This window comes from Eschscholzia californica, unplaced genomic scaffold (assembly GCF_041429995.1).
Source record: "Eschscholzia californica isolate CP2 unplaced genomic scaffold, dmEscCali1.0.p SCAF_2, whole genome shotgun sequence".
Taxonomy (NCBI): Eukaryota; Viridiplantae; Streptophyta; class Magnoliopsida; order Ranunculales; family Papaveraceae; genus Eschscholzia; species Eschscholzia californica.
In genome coordinates this window covers 21,808,376-21,833,749 of record NW_028238309.1, presented here as the reverse complement: position 1 = coordinate 21,833,749, position 25,374 = coordinate 21,808,376, and the positions used below count along the sequence as shown (strand labels likewise).

Below are 25,374 nucleotides of genomic sequence, written 5' to 3'. Positions count from 1 at the left end.
AAATGTTAGTATAAATATATTATTTCATGTGATTAAACAATAATAATCTATTATATAAAACAGAAGGGAAAACGATGACTTGGACAAACATCCTTTTTTAATAAAGCATATTGTCTAGAAGCCCTTCTCAAAATTTAAAATATAGTCCTTCGTAGAAATAAAGTTACCTATTTAAAAAAAGATAATCCTTTCCTTCTTAGAAATAAAATAACAAATTTAAGAAAAAAAGAAACAAAATAAATTTCAAGGGTTAAGAAAAGAAATTAAAATCTCTCTCTCAATAAAATATAACTAATTTAAGAAAAAAGATATCAAAAAATAATAACTAATAAAAATCTCTCGCTCTCAATAAAATAATAACTAATTTAAGAGAAAAGAAACAAAAAAATAATAACTAATTTAAGAGAAAAGAAACAAAAAAGTAATACAAAAAAATAATAACTAATAAAAATCTCTCTCTCTCTCTCTCTCTCTTTCTCTCTCTCAATAAAATATAACAATAAATTCCGTAATATTTGATTGATACAAATGCCCGTGCCCTAGGGCACGGGATATACCCTAGTAATGTTAAAATAATAAATGTCTACCAGATGTCCACAAATGTCCACAAATGTCCACAAATATTCACAGATGTCTACGAAAGTCGAAAAAAATATATATTTGAAATGTTAGTATAAATATATTATTTCATGTGATTAAACAATAATAATAATATTAAAATAATAAATGTCTATCCCCAAAACATTTTGTCTATGGATCAAATGTCTTGAAATGTCTATAAAGACATTTTGTCTACAAACTCAATGTTTTGAAAATGTCTATGAAGACATGTTGTCTATAAAAAGTCATCCGAAATGTTTTGAAATGTCTTGAAATGTCTACGGAACATTTTGTCTATGAAAGTCTGTAAAAGTCCCAATCCACTACCCCCTTAAGTTGAGGGGGCAATCTGTGTGTGGATCACAAAAAAAAAGGGTGCTTAAAAAGTTCCCCTTTTAACTTTTTACTCTGAACATTATCCAAGTCCCAACCATAAACGATCTTCACTCCTTTCCCCAGAAATCTGTTCAAGCAGCAGAAATGGGTTCTCATCTTCCTTCTTCAAATGAGGTGACCGAGAAACCAAACTGTGTTTCTAATTTCGTATCCAGTTGTCTTCTCTCTTCGGCATTTATTCAAACACCATTCTCTCATCCATCTTCCCTTCTATCTTCAAAATCAAACCCTAACTTAGTTATCCGAGACTTGCACACAACTCTAGTCTCTACTGCTGATCAGTATCTGAGAAATTTGAACTCTATCGTTGCTGGTAATCCAGTTCTTCAGAAATTCTTCTCTTTCTCAACTAATATCAGCAACTTTTGCCAGGTAAAAAAAAGGGTTTCTTTATTTCCAATTTTGTCCTTGTATGAGTAAATCTTGTTGTGTATAGATAAAGAAACTCATATTACTAGGGAGAAAATCAAAATCTTAGAAATATATTACTGGTTAAAAGCATTAAACCATTTTTTTGGGCTCAAATGTTTTGGTGTGATAGCCTGAAAGAATGGTTGAATTGAATTGGACAATGGGTAGCTAACATTTGGGAATTCTTTTTGTTTTTTCAGTTCATTACTACATGTTATTACTTGTCATTCATGATGTGGTATTTAGTTAATTAATAACTAAATCTACCATCAAATTAGTGGGTTAATTCCATTTATCTTCTCTACTCGATGGTCAGTCTCATAACTTTCAACATAGGTCTATTACTATTCAGGGTCGTGTGGTGGGGAGTGCGGATGGTGCGCCGGCACAGACCCACCACAAGGGTCTGGGGTTAAGTAGTCAACAAGTAAGGAAGTACCTTATAATAATTGAATAAAAGCTCAGACGTTGAGAGGAAGTATTGTGCTCATGTAGTCATGCGATCAAAACCTATATTACGCAAGTTCTGATTGTTCGTTTTCTAATTTAGATTTAGTAAAGGACTTGTAAGTTTCAACTAATACGTCTAAATGTCAAGCTTTAGCTCATGTTTTACCTTTCTCAGCTAGTCTTTTTATTTAGATTTTCATACACTGCAAGGAAACACGTCAAACTTGTATTTGCAAAGATAAAATCCACATTAATCTTTCCATCTTTAATTTCTACGCTTTACTGTCTCTTGATACTTGCATTATTTCGAATTTGTGGTTATTACTTACTGGATAAAAAGAATTAGCTATTATGTTGGCATATGAAGGACCCTTATTAACAATTGGCCCGGGGCCTCAAAATCCTCCGTCAGACCCTGTTATCATTATCAATGGAGAGCGAACTTTTAACTCTAGAGAAATGATCTCTGGTGAGAAAACATGGAAATCCACATTACTCTTTAGAAGTCAAATATTTTACCGAGTTCTTGATCAATCTTCGCATGGCAGGAATGCATAATTTATTTTAAACTCAAATTTTCAGGTCCGCTGCAAAAACTACTCAAGATCAAATTCCTTGTCGATGCACAACTTTGCTGCCATATTACCAGGTGATTCAGTAGCAGGGATTGTGGCAGCTAATGGGATCTTGAACTTCTTGAACATCTACAATACATTGCTGGTTGTCAGGCTTGTTTTGACCTGGTTTCCGAACTCTCCTCCTGCCATTGTTAGCCCACTCAGGTATTCTTCAAGTCACACTTCCATTTCCTTCGATGGGCACAAAATCTGCAATATCTCATGTTTGACTACTAAAACTATGTGCTTATATTTCTCAAACACAAAACTATATACCCTTATTAATCAAAAACCTTATGGAATACATTTAAGCACGAGATGTAATAACAAAACAAATGTAAACCCCGAGGATAAAAGACTTGAAACTTGGCCTTTTCTTTCCTTGTGTGAAAAGAATTGGATGGGAAGATCAACTTTTTTTAATAAATGTGAACAATTTTTTATGAGATAAGTGGGAAGAATGACCTCTAACTTGCTTCGTGTGCAATACCCAAAATTTGGGTTTTGACTTTTGTCTTCCCGCACAATCCAAAATTAGGATTTGAAAAGATAAATTTGATCGAGAGATCGAGAGAAAGGAGTAATTTGGGAGAAGAGGAGAGAAAGCAAAGGGATCTGCAAGAGAGAGAGAGAGAAAATGAAGCGACGAGATTTGTGACCCTCAAAGGTAGCATTGCCTTTAACCAAACTTGGTCATGATGACTTGACCAAAGTCAAGCTTGCAAAATACATTGCTTTAACAATAAAGGGCATTGCCTATAAAATCTCCCTATTATTAAATTATGAAAATTAGACTGTTAAAGTAAACATGGTAGAGAAGAGATTCAAAACATTGACTTTGCATGCATACTTTAGGCCTTTGCCGAAGAAAAAAGATAGAGGGACACTGCCACCAGTGGGACTTGAACCCTGGCCTGGACCATTCACACTAAAGTTGCGGTTCTTTTGTTGCATATGTTTCAACCTTCCTTGGTTAATTATTAGAATTGAATATGACTAGTAATATGAAACTTCTAAACAAAAAAAGAACCCCTTGTGGAGGCTGCTGCAGGCACACAACCTTCAACCCCTCCCACCACCACATTTGCCCCTGGCGAGATGAATCCGCTTCCTGCATGCTGATCCTAACCATTATTTTGGCACTGTGATAGATTGAAGTTTTCATCTTTTGATATAATTTATATTGTGTTTTGTTTCGTTTCAGCACTATATGTGATCCTTACTTGAACATATTCCGTGGGGTCATTCCACCTCTAGGAGGAACGCTGGATCTATCTCCCATTTTAGCGTTCCTTGTTTTGAATGCTTTTACCAGCGCTGCTACTGCACTTCCTGCTGAACTTCCAGTTACAACAGAATCATCTCAACATCTTTCTGCATCTCATCCACATGTTTCAAATCTTACTTCAACACAGAAGAAATGGATAAAGAGGATGTGTGGTAACAGATCAAACAACTCATGAAATGTCGCACCTTCTTGGATTGTCAAGGTAGTTTCATTGGCTCTCTTAATCCGGGAATTAGTCCAACAATGACCTGCTGTTGATGAGTGGATTTTCAGCATTTGTCTATATAGAGACTCGTGTTAAGTGTTCAAAGTATTACCAATTGTTTTTCCCTTCCTCATCTGTAATTCTTTCTGCATTCAAATATATTAACTTTTAAACTAGGAATTCGACCAAAATCCCTATTTCCTATATCTAGTTTAAAAGAACATGTCAATATATTTAGTTATCTTCTGGGGTTTGAGGCTCCTTATGCAATCTTTAAAAGAACTGTACAAACCTGTGAAAAGCTATGCAAATGTTGCATATTACGTGCAGAGGATTAATCTTTTTCTCTAAGAACTTGTCCAAAGCTCACATAGGAACCGAAAGCCCAAAAGAATTGATGGATCTTTGGTAATCTTTCCATACTTCAGATGGACATATAAACCATTATGTGGCCTCCTCCCCCATTGAGATGTTTAAGGGTTCCTAAAGTGAGATCTCAGCTTGTGAAAAACAAGGGTTCTGTCCCTCATTTCAATTTCTAAAACTTATTACACCTAATATTTTTGAGTTTTTGTTAAGAAACTATTCACATAGGACTTTTAGACCTTTTGTTAAGAAACTATGTCCAATGGAACGCTAGTAGAACTCAATGACGACTTTGGGGTAGTTATTTTATAGATTTGACACTTACAGATCTATAATCTATTATAGATTTTCAAGATGACACTTAGTTCTTGTTTCAACAAAAAAAAAAGATGACACTTAGTTCTTGATCTCTAAGTGTCTTAGGTGTTGTTTGTTTTTTAATTTTTTCAGATCTGAATTCAGATGTTTGTTATTGAATTTAAGAGTTTTTGAAAATTTGGCTGAATATTGCTCAAATCTGAATAGGCTGAAAAGAAGCCCATATATTTCAGACTTCAAAACAAGTCTGAAATATGGGTCAATATCTGAAATCTGACAAATGACATTTCTGCCCTTGTATTAAAAAAAAAATTCTCCACACAGCCAAAAACACCACCAGCAAAACCACCACCCACCGACAACAACCAATCACCGGCCAAACAACACTAGACCATAACACCACCACCGGCAAAAGAACCAACCACCGGCAACACAATACTAAACATAAACACCACCACCACTACCGAGCACCAACACCATCACACAACACCGACACCACCACACATCACAGAGCACCGGCACCCACCGCCACCAAAACACACCATATAATCGGAGCCAGGAAATCTGTAAACCCTCGCCGGATCTGGCGAGGGTGATATTGTTCAGACCCTAGACAGATCTGGCGAGGGTCATCACCCCTTACATTCGACCATCAGTTAGAGATATAGAAAAAGATAGAGAGAGAGAGATAGAGAGAAATGGAGAGAGGTCTAATGAGGGTAACCGCCCACTTTGTTAAACTTCGGTTGGAGAAATTGAGAGAGAGATATCCGGCGAGGCTTGAGGTAGAGATCTCCGGCGAGGCTTGATGTAGAGATCTCCGGCGAGACTTGAGGCTTGAGGTAGAGAGATTCCATGAGGGAGATGTAAAGTTCTGAACCTTTAGGATGAAAGAGTTAACCCTAGGTTTTTTCTTTTATTGAGAAAGTTAACCCTAGGTTTTTAGGGTTTTGTTTCGGGCCAAGAGATAAAAGATAAGAAGAATTGAATTTTTATAATTAATCATGGGTATAAATGTAATTTTATTTTTCCAGACCTAGTTTTTCAGATTAAAAAACAAACATCTGAATTCAGCCATTTCAGATTCAGCCAATTCAGTTCAGATAATTCAGATTCAGCCAATTCAGTTCAGATAATTCAGATTCAGCCAATTCAGTTCAGATAATTCAGATTCAGCCAATTCAGATTCAGAAATAAATAAAAAAACAACCAGCACCTTAGTCATCAAACTTTAGTTTTAAGCCTAAAGAAATCGGTTTTGCATAACCTTTTTTTTCCTATTAAATTTGGGAGTGTCGTCTGTATATGTTGAGTCAAATATAGTCAGTATTGATCAGTCAAGAAGTCAACAAATTGACCTAAGCTTCACATCATAGATAGATATCTTGACAACTCGTTTTTAGAAATAGATTTTCTTTTTGAAAATGCTTACGCGTCCAATGAACAAACCCTCGGAGAGTCATCAGCGCAGAGGATCGAGCTTTACCACCTGGCACCTGAGCCCAACTCTAACAAGAGTGATTGGTGAGAGGTCTGCTCATCTCGGCACCTCGAGTTCTGTCCTACCTGAAGAGAATAACGGTTACGTAGAAGGCTAGATGGTGTCAAATATCTACTTTTCATACATGAGTTGTTATAGTTAGAAAATCTGACATATCAAAAGACACGCACTCTTCTAACCGTCATAACATGTGGTTCTCATTAAGCCTGTGCCTTACCACCTCGTCATCTCAGTTAGTGTTTTGCCACAATCCTCCAAACCCATATAAACCTATCAAGTGTTGGGTTTTCCTCCTAGTTCGGAAACCTAGTTGGGCTTTCCACTTATTGCGGAAACCTAGTTAGGTTTGGTCTAGTAAACCAAATTCGGGCCCAAGTTGATTTTCTATAGGTCGGTGCAATAAGGGATAAAGGAGAGTTTATAAATGCTACCCTTAATCTAATTTAGAAAAAGAGAACACAATTAAAAACACACAAAAGAAGAGAGGAGAGAGAAAGAGGTCTGCCGAGAGGAGGTTTGCAGCAGGGGCTCAGTATTTTCAGTATGTACAATCTTCGGTGTTCGGGAAGTCCGACGGTGAGATCTTATCTGATTCACCTGCAATTTTGCAGAGGTAATTCTGACTTGTTTATCTAGTATTTGGACGGCAGGATTGATTTTTGGTGGTACAGAATCCTAGTAAATTTAGAGTCGATTTGGACTGAATATTTCGGGTTTTGTTATATTGAACAAGGAGGACGTAGTTTGTAACTCAATTGCTCATTATAGTGGATTTGGAGTGGACTACTTGTCCCATGGTTTTTTACTTCTCATATTGAAGTGGTTTTCCACGTTAAAAATCGTTGTCTTTTTTTACTTTCAGTTCATCGTTTATTGCTACCACCATTCTACATATTTTCTCATAACTAACACAAGTGAGGGAAAACTTCTATTCTTCTGTGCCGAACGTGTCCATTTTTTCTAACATCAAGTTTGACCTAAAGGGGGTGATTCTTTCACACTTTTACTTCTTTAACCTGCAACATTTGACTGACTTTAGCAGCAAAGTGTCTTTTTTTCTACAGGTACTCCTGTTTAAGATAATTATTAGTTAAGGAAGGACATTCGACATAATTCACAGAGATTAATTTCTACAAAAATACCTAAAAAAATACTTCCCGACATCATTATTATCAAATGCAGTTATTATAGAAATGTATGTTATGGACACAAAAATTTAGAGGATATCTTTTGTGTCATCCAAAAAGGAAAATTTTAATTGAGACTCGATTATAATTTTTTGAGTTTTTCTTCAGTCTCCATCCACAGATATTTACTGCATATTGTGGGAGCAATTAAAATTGAATGTGTTTCTTTTGTACTGGTTACTCATATAAAATGTGTAATATTAAGAACAAAATTCCTTAGGTATGCTACAAGGATTACTTTATGTTACTACTTGCTTTTCACCACTAAATTATTAGAAAACCATGATTTTTCTTCTTCTAACAACCTGGTCATATATTCTCAAAAAAAAAAACAACCTGGTCATATTCATTGGCTTTTGATACATCAAAAGCTGGAAAATGCTTACAAACGCCATTAGTTACCTTTGTCTTATCACCTCAAGGCCATATAAATTACTCTATAGACCATTATCTATACTCGTAAAAAATCCAGGTTCAGTAAATTATAGATTCAACTTCTTTTGTAAATTGAACCTGCAACTTTCCGATATTTCACAATAGTTGCACCTACTGAGCTAGCAGATGTTGACAAAACATTTGAATGTTAGAAGAGCAAATGATTTTCATGAGACTATGTTTCTCTTCAACGATAACACGTTTCCAGGAAAAGAAAAGAGCTAATATATGTTGTTTTGTGATTATAACTGTACCCAGCATGTGTTGTTATATTTCCATTTTACTCTCATTCAAATGTTTTTTTTTTGTTGAAATAAAAGCCGTCCTAACAACAGAGCCTAAGAGCAATAATGGTACAAAGAGACTGGAAGATCGGATAGAGACAGCGACACCCAGGATCCCGCGTGCGAACGACTCCATTTGGCTAATTGGTCCGCTTTGTGGTTGCCTTCTCTGTGAATGTGGGTATAGAGAACTTGGCAGAAATTTGCTTCGAGCTGATGTACTATGTCTATAATTTTGTTTGTTTGCCAGGAGATATCTGAGGTCTCGTTGTTGAGGAGCTGAACCATATTGCTATTATCACTTTCTATATGAAGATACGAAATGTTCTTTTTCATGGCCCATTGGAGAGCTTTAATGATCGCCCAGCACTCACCTTCTTCCGCATGCATTTTGTCCTCGAACGTTGCAGGCCATTGCCGCAATGAATTTTGCTTTGTCATCATGCATAATGCAACCAATACCTACTAATTCCTGTTCAGTCAAAAAAGAGGCATCCACATTAATCTTAATATAGGGCGGTTTCGGTGGCGACCATGAGATAGTTCTGTCAATCTTCTTGTTGATGTTCTGAGGATTTGACGCAAAAGTAGAACATTTAATTTGTTCAATGATCTTCATAGGTACAATCTGGGTATGGGAGAAGCATTTATCGCATCTTGCTTTCCAAATCTGCCAAAGAGTAGCGAAAAGACTACTAATTTGTTCATCAAGATCCTTCCAGGATATAATCCAGCCCAGAAGGTTAGTAATATTGATAGAGATAATATTAAAATGGAACCAGATTCTCCTCGCCAAGTCACAATGTAGTAGAATATGATTCATAGTTTCGTGTTCCTGACAAAATGCACAGTTGAAAATATTACCCACATACTTACCAATTTTCTCTCTTACCGGTAGGCTGTTTGTACAACATTTCCATAGGAATAGTTTGATTTTAGGCTGTATATGCATATTCCAGATGAAGACCCATTCCTTTTGTTCAAAAGGATAGTGTTCAGTGCGAAGATAGTAGTACATAGATTTGATAGAGAATTTACCTGATTTTGTAAGAGACCATCTGGGTACATCCTCCATCTGTGCCTGTAAATTAATACTCAAAATAGAGTTACAGATATCCCTGTTAAAGCATTGAGATAAAATAGTCATGTTCCACGTATTATTACTAATTAGCTGAGAAACTACAGTGAGAGTACTATTGTTGATATTACTAATGGGGGGTGGGTGGTTAGGTATCCAATAATCATGCGGGAGATTTGCTGTTTGGACTCCCTTTCGTATAATTGACTTGCTGTTTGGACTCCCTTTTTCCAGAGTTGCATTTTGGACTCCCTTTTTCAAAGAAAAGGATAAATATAACAGTTTTAAAATATTTTGGAGATAAAAATACTATTTTACCCTAGAGATGGGAAAATGTTATTTTACCTCTACTTCACCTAACCCAACCCAGTTTTAACCCACAAGTTAATTAAACCTAAATATAAGACCCGCGAGCTGACCCTAGACTGCCAAAACAAATCTCCATCGACCTTCATCTTCTTCCATCTCTCTTTATAGCTTGCAAACGAAATCGACCTTCATCTTCTTCCATCAATAATCATTTCAGCTGTTTTTGCTTTCTCTTTGTTTCTTTCTATCATTTCCATCTTCATTTTCTCAATTTTCTCAAAATGAACGACGGAGAAAGAGAAGCGTGAGGGCGGTTGGTTTCTAATCGTCATCTTTCAATGACCTAAAAACCCACCATCTGAGACATTTCAACTTTCAATTCTCTGGTCATTTCATTTGTTCCCTTCATTTGACAATCTTATTAAACAATCATATTTCTTATGTCTCTAATTAAACCCTCTTCTTTCTTAAATTAAAGATTCAAAGTTAGTCAGTTCATTATTAATACTACTTTATCATCTCTACTTTCTCCACTTGTTCTTTTACAAGTTATTTACTTAATTCTGGGTAATCTTTTGATTTCTCAAAACTCAATTCAAACCCTTCATTTGAAGATGGGTATCAATCAATGTTGGAGAAATCTAAAAAGAGTATCATTATTTGTTACTCATCTCTTCTTATTTCCTTTCTTTCTTTACAACTTATGCACTTAATGAAACTATAGTACTAGGACAATCAATTGAAGATGGTGAAACTATTATCTCTAATGGAAAAATCTTTGAATTAGGGTTCTTTAGTCCTATAAATTCAACCAGACGTTATGTTGGAATTTGGTATTATAAAATTCCTGGAAAATATGTTGTTTGGGTAGCAAATAGGGAAAACCCAGTGTTACATACTTCTGGAATTTGATTTTCTGTAAAGAGGTTTAAGGAGGTGGGGATGTTAAATAGAAGAAGCATCAATTATGAAGTGGTCGTATACTGTTAATGATTATATAAGGGTATTTTTTTTACTGCCAATCGATTATATACAACTGGAGAAGAAGATGATGAAGGTTGATCCATCGACCCGCGAGCTGATCCTATACTGTTAATGATTATATAAGGGTAATTTTGAATTTTTTTCCAAATATTACTTTAGAGACGGAATATTCCCTTTTGATTCTGGTAAAAGGGAGTCCAAAATGCAACTCTGGAAAAAGGGAGTCCAAACAGCAAGTCAATTATACGAAAGGGAGTCCAAACAGCAAATCTCCCTAATCATGCCAGATATTAATATTCGTACCTTTGATAATATCCCAAAAGGTTAGTTTAGTCACTTTATCAACCTGCTTGTAGAAGGATTTCCAGAGCCACGAGATGATTTTTTGGCGCTTTAGGTTTATGCTCTTTGGTGAAGTATTTCGCTTTGAGAACCTCCGTCCACGGGGAGCCAGGTTCTTTCAGAAGACGCCAGATCAGTTTACTAAGAAAAGCTTGGTTATCGAGATACGGAACACGAAATCCAAGGCCACCAAGCTTTTTAGGAAGACAGATAGCAGACCAGTTAATTGTATGGATGGAACGGGTTTTTCCCCACCAGAAAGCTCTTTGAAGAACTTCAATGCTATTGCTTATACCTTTGGGGATGGCGAAACATTGCATTTGGTATCGGGGAACAGCCGCTGCTATTGTGTGGATCACAACAGAGCGGCCAGCAGGGGAGAGGAGAGAAGATTGCCAATTGGAGAGTTTATTTTGGATCTGAGTAGTAAGGGACGCAAAAACTTTCCTTTTATTAGCTCCGATGAAAAGATGGGTGCCGAGGTACTTATCGAGATTCGAGGACTGATGCACTTTAAAGTTGCGAATAATAATCCGCTTGAATTTCGGGTGGGTGTTTTTAGAAAAGAATATGGTAGACTTGTTGAAGTTAATCATCTGCCCCGACGCACGACAAAAAATATCCAGAATGTGCTGGAGCGAGGAGATGTTGACAAGGGAATTCTATCCAAAAATAATACAGTCATCAGCAAAAAGGAGGTGCTTAAGGGGAGCCCCGCGGTTGTGCTCCCCTCGGGGGTGGGAGCCCCTCCTAACATAGCCGTTGGGGCAACGGCTAGTTTGGGGACCCAAAGACTATATTCTATTTAAAATTGGTCCACCCGAATTCTTTCTTCTCACCCTCTCTTACCTGTCTTTCTTCTAAAAAAAATCCTCTCTAACTCAAGCTTAAATCAATTTTTTTCATCCAATGGCAAATCGAAACACCGATTATAGTTATAATAATAGTTTTTTGGAGATATTAAATATGAGTCCTCAAATTGATTTAGCAAATGATGAGGTCGAATAATCGTTTGCTGATTTTTCTGAAACACCAAACTCAACCATCACTACGAGAGTCATATTGGTGATGTTGTGCTCATAAACGGTTATTTACACATCACAGCATATGCAATTGTTAGAAATGACAAAAAATGATATATCTTTTAGAGCAAAGTTATTGAACACTTCAATGAACTCACCACCCAAACTCCTGTTGCAAAGGGGCTTAATTGTCGTTATAGCTATACAAATAAACAATGTCTGAAAATTTGTGGTTATTTGGCCATGTTACACAAAAAACCCAAAAATCGAAGAAAACGATGATGATCTGGAATTAGTAAATAATTTCATTTTGCAAACTCTTATCTTTAATTTTTTTTTTTTTTTGGAATCATGATTAACTTCTAATATTTAATTATGCAGTTTAAGACTGCACATGAATGGTTTAAACAAAACAATAGCGGCAAAGCTTTTAAGTTTGAGTTTGTTATAAATTTTGAAAAATCGCCACAAATGGATGTTAGACTTATCACAATCTTCTTCAAACAAAACAAAACCTTCTACCGATCCGGACGAAAGATCACAACCTGTAAGTACCCAACAAATACCACTTGAAAAAAAAGTAAGCAAATAATTAAATAATAAAGGTAAAAGTGGAGAACGTTCTTCACATTTACTATTAAATAATGAGAAAGATACTTCTTCGATAATGTATATCGTTACAACGAGAAACTCTATATCATGGGCAGAAAGAATATGGGCTAGATTTGATAGGCCAAAACACCAAGGACATGTTTACCACACAACTTGCTATTTAGAAGATAAGATGGTAAGATGGTGGAGCAATATTATGAGCAAAAAATCGAAAATAAATGAACATTAATTGTCATATAGTTTAAATTCTTTTTCTTAATGTTACTTGTTTTTAACATTAAGAAAAATAATTAAAAAAATTGAGAGACCTCCCAAAATTTGTCAAGTTCCCAAAATAGGATGAGAGCCCACATTGAGTTTGTTCTTTCTTTAGCTCATGGGCTCGGTTGAAGCAGGAATTGTTTTAGCAATAATTCCCGTATAGCTCCTAACTTTTTGACCAGTTTCCTGCCTAGCCTCTAACTTTAGCAATAATTTTCGTATGGCCACCTTTTTCCGTTACTCTTTCTCCTCCATCTCATTTCCTCTATCTGCCACATCATTTGAGCACGCCACATCATCATCTTCTCCGGCAAGGGTCGCCGGTCGGTCAAATTTCCGGTCGGCGACCCTTGCCGGAGAAGATGATGATGTGGCGTGATAGGTGACTTGGCAGAGAGAGGAAATGAGGTGGAGGAGAGAGAGTAACGGAAAAAGGTGGTCATACGGGAATTATTGCTAAAGTTAGGGGCTATTAGGGAAATAACCCATCAATAAAACCAACTGCTTTTCAACTTCCTTATAGGCTGCTGGTACTCATTAAATCAAGTTATCCAATTCGGATAGAGGTTCAATTTAACTCTTTAAGCTCCCAAAACAAACAAGGCTGAAACAAAAATCTTTGAAATTCTGCTCTGATTCTTTCCTGGTTCTTCTTGTTATCAACTGACAGACTAATTCTGGAAAAAGTTCATCAACAATTCTCAAATCTCTCTACTTTAATCTGAAAATGTTAAAACCCATGTCAAATTCAACAACTGTGTATCAGAGGCCTGAGTTCTTCCTACATTTTCCCCGCCATGAAATTCGAATTCGATATCGTTGCTTTTCATCTCGTAAAGCATCTATCGTTTCTCATCATCAGACAATGTGAGTACTAAATTGTTCTTCCAAATTGGTTTTACTTCTGTTATCTTTTTAAAATATTTCTGTTTCTTGAGATTCTTGCTAAAATCTTTTAGTTGATGTTCAGGACATTTAACCCACCAGCTTCCCTGCCAAGAAATAACGAGCATTTTTCCGAAAAATATAAAGAAACAAGAACTCATCATCAGGGTAACAATTTAAAATGTTCATCAGATTCGCTATTTGACAATGAAACCCCACACCAACAAGAAGAAGATGAAATGAAAGACTTCGAGTTTGTGGTGAGAAAAGCAGAACTGGATGAAGAGTTCTGGGTGGGTGGTTCAAAAATGAAACCAGTTTATATCCATTGAATCTTGTTCTTGTTTTTATCTTCTTTTATTTTCTCCGCTCGTTTTAAATATTTTTGATCAATTTTTTTGTGGTTCGGTTTTGGTTTCTGAGGTAGACAGCAGCATGGTTAAGAGCAGAAAGCATGTGGGAGGATCGACCACACGAACGGTTTGTATTAATCATATCCAAGAAGTTTATTTCATTAATCCAAACAAGAAATTGAAAGTCCTTATCTGGTAGGCCATGTTCATTTCCACCTTCCAAAAAAACCCAGAAACTACGATAATAGTTCCAGTATGAGGTCCCAATCTATAATTTTGTATGAAACGATTTCAAATGTGAGGAACCAATCTGGTCGAAAATGGATTCTTTTCATTTCATCTTATTTATATTTATATTTATTATTATTGTTAATTAAATATTACTTTATTTTTGTTTAAGGCAGACACGCTAGTAGCTACAAAAGAAAATACGCAGAGCAAGTAAGTCTCGATTCATACTTCAAGAATCTCTTATAATACTGAAAATGAAAGATAAAAAGGTTCCTAGTAATCGTTTCCTGTTTTGAAGGAGTTTAACGCATTGAAGAGACGATCTAAAGAGCAATTCGCAAACAAGATCTGCATTATCGCGGTATGATTTTACTTGATTGTGTTTGGTTTGATTCTTAGTCGGATTCTCATCATACAGAATTACATAAGTAATCAAAGACAGAAAAGTGACAATGTTAATAGTATTCAATGCTAAACTATTGTTTCTGATCTTAATAACGGAGGTTCTCTAAGTCTAATGAACTGTTCTTTAAGTTATTAGGTACGGAAAGAAGGAGAAGAACCCACAAAAACTACAACATTGAGGAGTGTAGTTGGAACTTTGGATTTAAACACTATGCATCTATTAAATGGCGAGACATACCCTGGAGTAAGTAAATTTTTCTTTTTACAATCGAGTTCATAGCTACGGCCTACCAATTACAACTGAAAACTGGATCTTAGAGTTACCTGTTGTTCGAACTATCTTGCAGGAAGTTGTGAAGGCGGGTATCTTTTCCACCTTATTCCACAGACGAAACCCGGAGAGATATGGCTACATTACAAACTTGTGTGTACCTAAATTTGCACGTAGACAAGGCATTGCAAGCAAAATGTTGCATTTTGCTATTGAATCTGCAAAATTAGATGGTAATGTCTAGAATTATGTAAAACTTATTATATATGCACGATAATTTAGTCAGATCTACTTATTGAATGATTTTTTGGGATTCATAACATGATGCAAATGCAAAATTAGAGCAGGAAAAAGGTATCCTTTTATAGGATTATTTCGAATTAGTCAGAGAAACATACCAGGTGATGGGTCTGGGTAATAATACAACGGTTTTTTGAGTTTGGGGCACGAAGGACTGACTTTGACTGTTAAATGGCCATTAAGCTTGAAACTAACTAATGATAGTCAGTCCACAGAATTCAAATGGCACACTTGCTCAGCGATAATCTGCGAAAAACTGCTTCTCCTGAACCTGAATTTCATGTTGCAGGTTTAAGAGCTATATTTGTAGAAGTGCACAGGTGGAATGAACCAGCACAGAAGCTATATCATAAAATCGGATTCGAAGTAATATCATCTTACCCACTCTATTTCTTTCTTAGATTTTTTGTTTAGATTCATGACGAGCCTAATGTTGCATGACCACTTCATTTCAGACAGTTGAAAAGGCGACCCCTCATTTCGAAGCAAAGCAAACATACTTGCTAGTTTTCAAGGCATAACGTGATATCATTTTGACAGTGAGGGTCTCTCATGTGTATCATAAAGTAGCTTAAGTTCAAAAGGTTATATAGTTCTTCTAACTTTCCCAGTAAAAACCCAAGAATTAAATGATAGTCAGCATTCAAACTGTAACGTTCATCATAATCGGTAATAAAGTGTGCATATGAAATCTCACTGCTTTGAGCTATATCATATGGAATAGTTCTATAGATATATAGTAAAAGTACTGTAAGTTGTAGTACAGATTATACAGGACTATACTCCAGGAATCTTATTCTTTTGAATAATGAATGAATGATTCATGATTGTATAAATAACGGCCAAAGGCCAAAGATTACATAAAAGGACAATGCAACAAAAAGAAGGAAGCATCCCAACCATAAGAAATATCCGTAAAATTAAATGTTTCACCCGTGTCTTTTCCGCTCCAACAGAAGAGGGTTGAAGAAGAGAATTTTGAGATGAATGTTACAAATCAGAAAATAGCGGGATTTTCTAGTTCACCAAATCATCTAAAGTATAGTGCGAGGAATCCTAATCCTCTGCCTTCATGAGGAAGCTTTAATCTCTTTCCTACACTTGAAGAGTCTGTTCCGTGGATCCCTTGGTCGAATTATTGGCTTCGCAAGTCTCACATAAAGAAGAAACGGATATAACAACGATGATTCATAAATTTATGATCTAGTACCTCATATGTGACCATTGATCTTACCTTATTGATAGGATTTTCAGATAAGAGTTCGTTATCTCCCTATTGAAAAGACATAAATATGTGTTTGCTTAATAAGCAAACTCAGACCTTTCTCTTTACACTAATGAACTAGATGAGCAGTCAGTGCCTCCATACCCCTCGAATTCTGAAAACGACTTGTTGAAAACCATTAAGGTAATTTTGTTAGTTGCATCCCTCTCGATATAAAAGACAATTATACCATTTATAACGATCCAAGGTTGTAGGTTGGTTACTAGTTCTCTCTAAAAACTAATTTGATTGGCTATTTAGTTCATCCATTAGAAAAGATGTGAACCTATGAAGGGCGAGATCCTGAGAGAAAACTATGGGACCTCCGACTAACTTCCACTGAACTACGACCTGGTATTTTTTTCAGTTCTCTCTCCTCCATCAAATTTCTCAACCTTGCAGCATCTTCCCACCTACCTGCTTCTGCATAGATATTCGACATAATAATATAATACGTAACATGAGGGTCCAATTTGAATAAAGGTTCAGCTACGAGCTCAGCCATCTCAAGATTTCCATGGATTTTGCAAGCACTGAGCAGAGCTCCCCACACATTCACATCTGGTGAAGCCGGAATTTTCTGAATGAACTCATAAGCCTCTGTTAGTTGACCAGCTCGACCAAGAAGGTCTACCATACACGCACAATGTTCTAAACTCGGAACAATGGAGTAATCTCTTTTCATGCTCTCAAAATGCTTCTTCCCTTCTTCTATTAAACCTGAATGCCTACAGGCTGTTAAAACAGCAGTAAAGGTAAAATTATTAGGTGTAACTTCCTCTTTGAGCATTCTCGAGAAGATCTCAAGAGCATCTCTTCCATGTCCATTAGTTGCACAAGCTCCAATCATTGTAGTCCAAGACACTACAGTTCTTTCAGGTAATACCTCAAAAACATTCCTAGCCAAATCTATGCTTCCACATTTTGCATACATATCTATAAGAGCGTTTGTGACTGATAAATTAGTTTCAAGTCCTTTACTAGTAACTAGTTCATGAACCCATTTTCCAGTGTTAAGTTTACCTAAATTAGCACAAGCTGAAATCACACTTATCATAGTGATATAATCAAATTCGACCTTCTCGGTTTGCATTCTTAGAAACAACTTAATTGCATCATCACCCAAACCATTATGTTCATAAGCAGCAATCATGGCGTTCCACGAAACCAAGTTTCTTACCACCATTTTGTCGAACAAATATCGAGCTCTCTCAACATCCCCACACTTGCTGTACAACGCAATTAGAGCATTGACCAATGAAATATCAGAATCCACCCCTAACTTAAATCCAGACCCATGAATGACCTCTCCCAAATTCAAAAACCTCAAACCAGCACAAGCAGGAAGAACAGTAACTAGTGCAACTGTATTAGGTTGAATACCAGAACTCACCATCATCCTAAAAACACTCAAACCCTTCACCAAAAACCCATTTTGCACATAAGCAGAAACCATGGCAGTCCAAGAAACTACATTCTTTTCAGCCATTTCCTCGAAAACCAACTCGGCTTCCGAAATCTCCCCACTCTGTGAATACATGGTCAACAACGAGCTCTGAACAAAGATATCTGAATGAAACCCATTCTTTATTATATTACAATGAACCTCCTTCCCTTCTCTCAAAGCCGATAAAACGGCACAAGATCGAACAACGAAAGGAAAAGTATAATGATCTGGTAAAAACCCAGTGAAATGCATGTTCCTATAAAGAAGTAGAGCTTCTTGACAAGGACCCAAATCAGCATAACCTCTAATCAAGGAGTTCCAAAGGACAACATCTCGGTGAGGAATTTCATCAAACAGTTTGCGACCATACAACATGTTGGGTGCTAATGAACAAGCTAGGGTTAGTAATTTTGTTACTAAGCAGAGATTTTGTGAAGAACCATCTGTTAGAATTCTTGCATGGATTCTTTTGAGGTCTGATAGAGATTTGCAGGAATTTAAGAGGTAGTTATAAGGTAAAGGTTGGTAGTTAATACGGTTGTTAAGTGAGAGAGAGGAAAGAGGTTCTTTCAAAATTCTCAAAACTTTACCCGACATGAATAAAAATAACCCCCCACAAACATGAATTAGGGAAATTGGAAAGGTGTTTGCTTTATTATGCTGATGGAACTAACGAGAAACAAATGACGATCTTAGTTAGGCAGGCGCTATGGGTTGGCTTTAATCTCATTTTTTTCAAAAATGAGATCAATTATTATGGGGGTGTTGGTAAGAAGGACAAAATCTAAGGGTAAATGTGAGTTTAGTCCATGGGCGTGACTCTGGAGGCTAGTGGAGGAAAAATTACAACGTGCAATGTGAGTTTTTCGTGTGACTATGCGCACACCACTGCAAGTTAAAAAGATGTCTAATATGATGAAATCGTAAAAGAAATACCTCTCTTTGCGCTTGGGAAAAACTTTGAAATTTAGATTGGTCTGAGTGTTTAATAACATTTTAAGTGCACGTAATCAATTTTTTACAAATAAAATTATTTCATGTTTATTTGTTTATGATTTTGTAAGTCTTCTTTTTTTGAACTTTTTATCAAGTTTTTTTAGACAAACATAAAATCTATTGATTGATAATTAAGCGAAATATATTGATGTTACGGTGAGATAAAGTGCAGTTAGGAAAGAAGTAGTGACAGCTGTGTTGTTCTTCCTAGAGTTAACAGTAAGGTTATAAGATTTACTGTTGAACTTTCTATTTACATGCACAAAGGAGATACTAGTAAAGGATGGGACTAGCTTTTGGACTTCTTTCAAAACATGTTTAGAGCTCTAGAGGGTCAAATTTCTCCTCCCATTCAACAAGTTGCTGACATTAAATGAGTTGCCTTCCACAATAACTTGTTGGATACCATGGTATCTTGACCACCACTTCGATACCAGATTTAGTTCAAACCTCACCCAAAGAACCAAATGGATAAAGAAATTCATAGCTTCAAAAAAGCCACACAATTTCTTAAAGGCGGAATCAAAAGATTCCTGGATAACCCCCAGTATTTTGTCGATAGAGAAGTCATGTCCCATCCCAATCCGAAAAGATCGCAATCGAACACCTGGTAAATAGGGTCGCTAACTATGTATGAGTTGAAAGACTCAACGAAGCCAGCAGAAAATGTGGAAAAGCAGTTGGTTACATAGTTATTTTTTAGTTATTATCTATTAGTGGTTACCTTGTAGTTATTTATCTTTATCTATTAGTGGTTTAGTGGTTGTCTTTTATGTATATATATGTGTGCCTAGGACATGAATAAGAGATCAGATTAGAAGTTTTCTTCTTTCAACTTCAGACTTTTTTATCTCTACACAATCTGTGTAAGTTTATATGGTATCAGAGCAAGGCTCTTTGATAAACAACTTTAATGGCTAAAACAGCTATGACTGGGACAACCCATGCAACTTCTTCAGATGCAACATCTGAAGTTTCTCAAAAACTAGTTACGCCTAATCCCTCTTCTAACAATGACTCACATTCCCTTCAAATTACACAACACAAACTCAGTGGAAGTAATTTTCTTGAATGGTCTCAATCTGTGATGTTAGTAATTCGTGGAAAGGGTAAATTAGGATATCTTACAGGAAGTATAAAGGCTCCTGAAGAGAATGAGCCAGGATATTCAACATGGGAAGCAGAAAATTCCATGGTAATGGCATGGTTGATCAACTCCATGGATCAACAAATAGGTCGTACCTACCTCTTTTACAAGACAGCAAAGGAGATCTGGGATATGGTTCATGAGATGTACTCTGATCTTGAAAATACATCTCAATGTTTTGAAATCAGATCCGCCTTAAAAAGTACAAAACAAGGTAATTCTTCCGTAACTGATTACTTCAATGTTATGACAAAATTATGGCAAGAGATGGATCTGTTTTACAACATAGAGTGGAATTGTGTTGAAGACAGTTTGAAATATAAATTGATGCTTGAAAAAGATAGAGTTTTCGACTTTCTTCATGGTTTAAACAAAGAATTGGATGAAGTTCGTGGTCGCATTCTTGGTACAAAGCCTTTTCCAAGCATTAGAGAGGCATTTGCTGAGGTTAGAAGAGAAGAAAGTCGAAAAAAAAATTATGTTAGGAAGTTCTGCTGCAACTTCAGAGGATCTGTGTCAAAGTTCAGCCTTGGTGACCAAGACTAATGGTGAACGTGGTAACCTGAAGAATGGTAAGCCTTGGTGTGATCATTGTCAACGCCCTTATCACACAAAGGACGCATGCTGGAAATTGCATGGGAAACCTGCAAATTGGAAACCACGTAAACAAGAACATGGAAAGGGCTTCCAAGTTGTTTCTGAAGATGAATCGGGAGCCTCATGCTTTACAACTGTTGCTGGAAAAGGAACAGTGAAACTCACAAATATTACCTTGAGTTCAGTTCTTCATGTTCCAAACTTAACTTGCAATTTAGTATCGGTTAGCAAGTTAACAATGAATTTAAACTGTGTGGCTAAGTTCTTTCCACTTTCATGTGAGTTTCAGGATTTACTTTCGGGGAAGATGATTGGCAATGCTAAGGCACGTGAGGGGTTATACTTCATTGATGATTCCACAATGAAGACACAAGCTCTGACATCAAATAGTGAATCAACTCTTGTTTCAAGTGATATAATGTTATGGCACAATAGATTAGGTCATCCAAGCTTTCCATATTTAAAGAATTTGTTTCCTTCAAAGTTTCGTAGTAAAGATGTCAGTTTATTATCTTGTGAAAATTGTATTCTTGCAAAACAAACTCGTGTAACATATCCAAGCCAACCTTACAAGGCATCCACTCCTTTTGCTTTAGTACACAGTGACATTTGGGGTCCTTCAAGGACTAACAATGTTACTGGATCTAGGTGGTTCATCACTTTCATTGATGATCATTCTCGGATATGTTGGGTCTACCTTTTAAAGGATAAATCAGATGCAACTTCTATCTTTCAGCAATTCCATCATATGGTTCAAAATCAATTCCAAACAAATATCAAAATATTCTGAACAGATAATGGCTGAGAATACTTCAATTCAATTCTTGGTGATTACCTTAAGGAAAATGGGATTGTTCATCAAAGTTCTTGTGTTTATACTCCTCAACAGAACGGTATTTCAGAGAGAAAAAACCGTCATCTTTTAGAAGTTGCGCGTGCATTACTTTTTACTACTCATGTCCCATCTACATTTTGGGGTGAGGCTGTTCTAACTGCAGGTTATCTTATCAATCGACTCCCATCTAGAGTTCTAAATTTTCAAACCCCTTTGAGTGTATTTTTGAAGTCCTATCCTGAATCTCGAATGATTACATCGTTACCATTAAAAACATTTGGTTGCACATCCTTTGTGCATAATAGTGCCCACAATCGTGGGAAACTTGATCCTAGGGCCACTAAGTGCATCTTCATTGGTTATTCTCCAAATCAGAAGGGGTATAAATGCTACTGCCCAAAACCAAAAAAACATTTGTATCTCGAGATGTTTCCTTCCTTGAAGATCAACCTTACTATCCCCATTCTTATCTTCAGGGGGAGAGAGTGGATAAAGATCAGAATTGGGATCATCCTCTTTCCTTCGATCATCTTCTTTCCTTCGAGCCTTCTTTACTTCGTACTCCTACTGAAATACATGAACTGTCTAATGTGCCACCAACAAAATTGAATTCAGAGACAGGGGGAGATTCACAAGCGCCAGAGCTTCGTGTTTATTCACGAAGGAAAAAGACTCAAGAAGTACAGTCACTCGAGAGCCAAGAGCATTGTCACGACTCTAACTTGCAAGTGATCACAAAAACCAACAGTGAAAACCCACAAGAGGATCTTGACATCCCAATAGCTCTTAGAAAAGGTGTGAGAAAATGCTCAACACAACATCCAATAGCCAACTATTTATCCTACAACAATTTATCTTCTGCATTTCGAGCTTCTATAGAGAAAGTTGAGATGAGTTCCATCCCGAAAAAAATTCAAGATGCACTCCAAGAACCAGAATGGAAGGCAGCAGTTTTTGAAGAATTGAATGCTTTAAAAAAGAATGAAACTTGGGATGTAGTAGACTTACCAGACGGCAAGAAGACTGTAGGTTGTAAATGGGTGTTCACCATCAAATATAGACCAAACGGTGAGATTGAAAGGCACAAAGCCAGGTTGGTGGCGAAAGGATTTACGCAGACATATGGAGTAGATTACATTGAAACGTTTGCTCCTGTTGCAAAACTAAATACCATAAGGGTGTTAATATCATTAGCAGTTAACCTAAATTGGGGACTTCACCAAATGGACGTGAAAAATGCATTCTTAAATGGTGATTTAGATGAAGAAGTGTATATGGATACACCACCTGGATTTGAAGAAGGTAATACCAAAGTTTGTAGGTTAAAAAAGTCCTTATATGGCCTGAAGCAGTCTCCCAGGACTTGGTTTGACCGATTCTCAAAAACTATAAAGAGGCAAGGTTATGAACAAGGAGGAACAGACCACACGTTGTTCTTCAAACACGCACAAGATGGGCGCAAAACAATCTTGATTGTGTATGTGGATGATATTATTATAATTGGGGACGATGTTGAAGAAATAAAACAACTGAAAGAAGTCTTGAATCAGGAATTTGAAATTAAGGATCTCGGCCAGTTGAGATATTTTCTAGGCATGGAAGTAGCAAGAAGTAAGGAGGGAATTCTTATCTCCCAACGTAAATATACATTAGACCTATTGAAAGAAACTGGGATGTTAGGATGTCGCCCAGTTGAAACGCCAGTGGATCCTCATGTCAAATTTTGTCAAGATAAGGAGCAAATTCCAGTCGATAAGGGTAGATACCAACAATTGGTTGGAAAACTAATATATTTATCCCATACACGACCTGACATAGCATTTGCAGTCAGTCGAGTAAGTCAATATATGCACTCTCCATGCAAAGAACATTTACAAGCAGCATATCGGATTCTACGATATCTGAAATCCTCTCCAGGTAAAGGTTTATTCTTCGGAAAATCTAATAACAGAGATGTAGAAGCCTTCACAGATGCAGATTGGGCAGGTTCTGTGGAAGATAGGAGATCAACAACTGGATATTGCACATATGTGTGGGGAAATTTAGTTACTTGGAGGAGTAAAAAACAATCTGTTGTATCACGCAGTAGTGCAGAAGCCGAATTCAGGGCTATAGCTCATGGTATTTGCGAATTGATGTGGATAAATAGGTTGTTAGAAGAACTTAAAGTTTCAAAACAAGGCCCCATGAAGTTATTTTGCGACAACAAGGCAGCGATTAATATTTCTCATAATCCAGTTCATCATGACCGAACCAAGCATGTGGAGGTAGATAGACACTTTATCAAGGAGAAGATCGAAGAGAAGATTATTTGCATGACATATATTCCTACTAAGCAACAAGTTGCTGATATCTTCACCAAGGGGCCTCCTGGACCACTGTTCGATTCCTTCTTAGGCAAGCTGGGAATGAAGAACATCTACAACCCAGCTTGAGGGGGAGTGTGGAAAAGCAGTTGGTTACATAGTTATTTTTTTAGTTATTATCTATTAGTGGTTACCTTGTAGTTATTTATCTTTATCTATTAGTGGTTTAGTGGTTGTCTTTTATGTATATATATGTGTGCCTAGGACATGAATAAGAGATCAGATTATAAGTTTTCTTCTTTCAACTTCAGACTTTTTTATCTCTACACAATCTGTGTAAGTTTATAGAAACACAAGCTGCAACAGGCGAAAGGTGAAGTAGGGAACCAAAGCTGGTGAGAAATATGGTCAAAGTCGAGGCCACCGTTGTAGTGCTACCAATATGGGGGAACCCGGTACCATAACAAGTACAGACATATTTTTACATTGCACATTATCATTTATAAGAACATAATGATAAACTTCATGAAGATTTCAAAAGTTTGGAATCAAAAAACGAATTCAAAGAGAAGCCCCCAAAACCAGATTTGTCTGATTAGGGGCTTTCTATCCGATGTTCCTATCTTCTTTTAAACAAAATGAGAGAAAGAGTGAAAGAAAATTACGTGGTAGACGGTACCGACCCTGACTCGGGCATAGGCGAACGTATTGACGGGGTCCTCTACACTTTTAGTTGAAAAAATGATTTATCGATCAACACTTTATTTGGGTTATTAGTTTTTATTTTAACGAATTGATCTATAGCTCTCGATTGTGATTTAACCAAATCTCGATTTAATTTTTTTTCTTTCTTTACCAGAGCCACGTAAATCGGTGCCATAACAATCTAATGCATAATAACACAAGTATATACTAATCAACATAAATATTTTAACTTACTAGAAGTAACAATAAGAATCTAAAACATAAACAAAATATAAGAAACAAAGAAAAATTAAAGAAAGAAGAAGCTTACCTCTGTGTAATAAACAATTGTAATTCTTTTATTTAGGTGTATTTTAGGCTTCCGTGAGTAGTTAATTAAATGTTATGATTTTGCCTTTTAAGCTTCCTATTAATTAGGGTGTGTTTAACACATTTAGTGTCCCATTAAAAAAAATGGGAGTTGAACCTAAACGTACTTTTAGGTTCCTTAATCAACTACTTTACCAACTCTTCTACCTTATCAAACTTGTTAAATATTTGCATATGCACATAAAATATCAATGTTATTCTTATCTAAAAGACTAAAAGTTATATAAATTAGGGGCCCTCTAAATTTGGGGGCCCTAAGCGGGCGCCTAGATCGTCTAAGCCCAGAACTGCCCCTTGTGGTAGAGATGAAGATGGGGAACGATGGAGATGGAGATAAAGAAATAGTGGTAGATAAAGATGAAAAAATGGTTTCTCTCTTCCATTATCACATAATATAAAACCTGACAAAAACATATGAAGGGCAAAACTAGATCTAACATTAAATATTATCCAAAAATCTGGCAAAAAAGTGATATAGAAGGGTATTCTAGAAGCTGGTGATCTCTAAGGGGGCTAGTTTGGTGAGTTGGTCACTTTTAGGGGGCAAAAATGGAATTAACCTTTTTTTCGTTTAGAGTATCACAAAACAACAACTAG

At 36.3% G+C, this 25,374-nt stretch overlaps 2 protein-coding genes and 1 pseudogene across 3 annotated transcripts; 2 read left to right on the top strand and 1 right to left on the bottom strand.

Annotated features, from left to right (window-relative positions):
- The first annotated feature begins 930 nt into the window (after positions 1-930).
- YLMG2 (YGGT family protein) lies at positions 931-4,158 on the top strand. The gene is made up of 3 exons (XM_086657871.1): positions 931-1,368; positions 2,440-2,639; positions 3,679-4,158. The coding sequence occupies exons 1-3, from the start codon at positions 1,081-1,083 to the stop codon at positions 3,935-3,937; spliced, it is 747 nt and encodes a 248-aa protein (XP_086513997.1). The 5' UTR covers positions 931-1,080; the 3' UTR covers positions 3,938-4,158.
- A 9,029-nt stretch (positions 4,159-13,187) lies between these two features.
- LOC147556893 (GCN5-related N-acetyltransferase 6, chloroplastic-like) lies at positions 13,188-15,842 on the top strand. Its single transcript, XM_086657869.1, has 9 exons — positions 13,188-13,533; positions 13,637-13,844; positions 13,979-14,031; positions 14,309-14,345; positions 14,434-14,496; positions 14,677-14,784; positions 14,888-15,044; positions 15,401-15,477; positions 15,567-15,842. The coding sequence occupies exons 1-9, from the start codon at positions 13,394-13,396 to the stop codon at positions 15,630-15,632; spliced, it is 909 nt and encodes a 302-aa protein (XP_086513995.1). The 5' UTR covers positions 13,188-13,393; the 3' UTR covers positions 15,633-15,842.
- A 51-nt stretch (positions 15,843-15,893) lies between these two features.
- On the bottom strand, positions 15,894-18,586 carry LOC147556892 (pentatricopeptide repeat-containing protein At1g11290, chloroplastic pseudogene; annotated as a pseudogene). The gene has a single exon (XR_015233642.1). The product of XR_015233642.1 is annotated as a pentatricopeptide repeat-containing protein At1g11290, chloroplastic pseudogene (transcript).
- Positions 18,587-25,374: the final 6,788 nt, after the last annotated feature.

Bases quoted from the DNA above. Each gene is read 5' to 3' on its own strand.
- YLMG2 (XM_086657871.1), top strand. From the start codon at position 1,081: ATGGGTTCTCATCTTCCTTCTTCAAATGAGGTGACCGAGAAACCAAAC. The intron at 1,369-2,439 runs GTAAAAAAAAGG...TCAAATTTTCAG, and splicing joins ATATCAGCAACTTTTGCCAG to GTCCGCTGCAAAAACTACTC. The intron at 2,640-3,678 runs GTATTCTTCAAG...GTTTCGTTTCAG, and splicing joins GCCATTGTTAGCCCACTCAG to CACTATATGTGATCCTTACT.
- LOC147556893 (XM_086657869.1), top strand. From the start codon at position 13,394: ATGTTAAAACCCATGTCAAATTCAACAACTGTGTATCAGAGGCCTGAG. The intron at 13,534-13,636 runs GTGAGTACTAAA...GTTGATGTTCAG, and splicing joins GTTTCTCATCATCAGACAAT to GACATTTAACCCACCAGCTT. The intron at 14,346-14,433 runs GTAAGTCTCGAT...CCTGTTTTGAAG, and splicing joins AAAGAAAATACGCAGAGCAA to GAGTTTAACGCATTGAAGAG.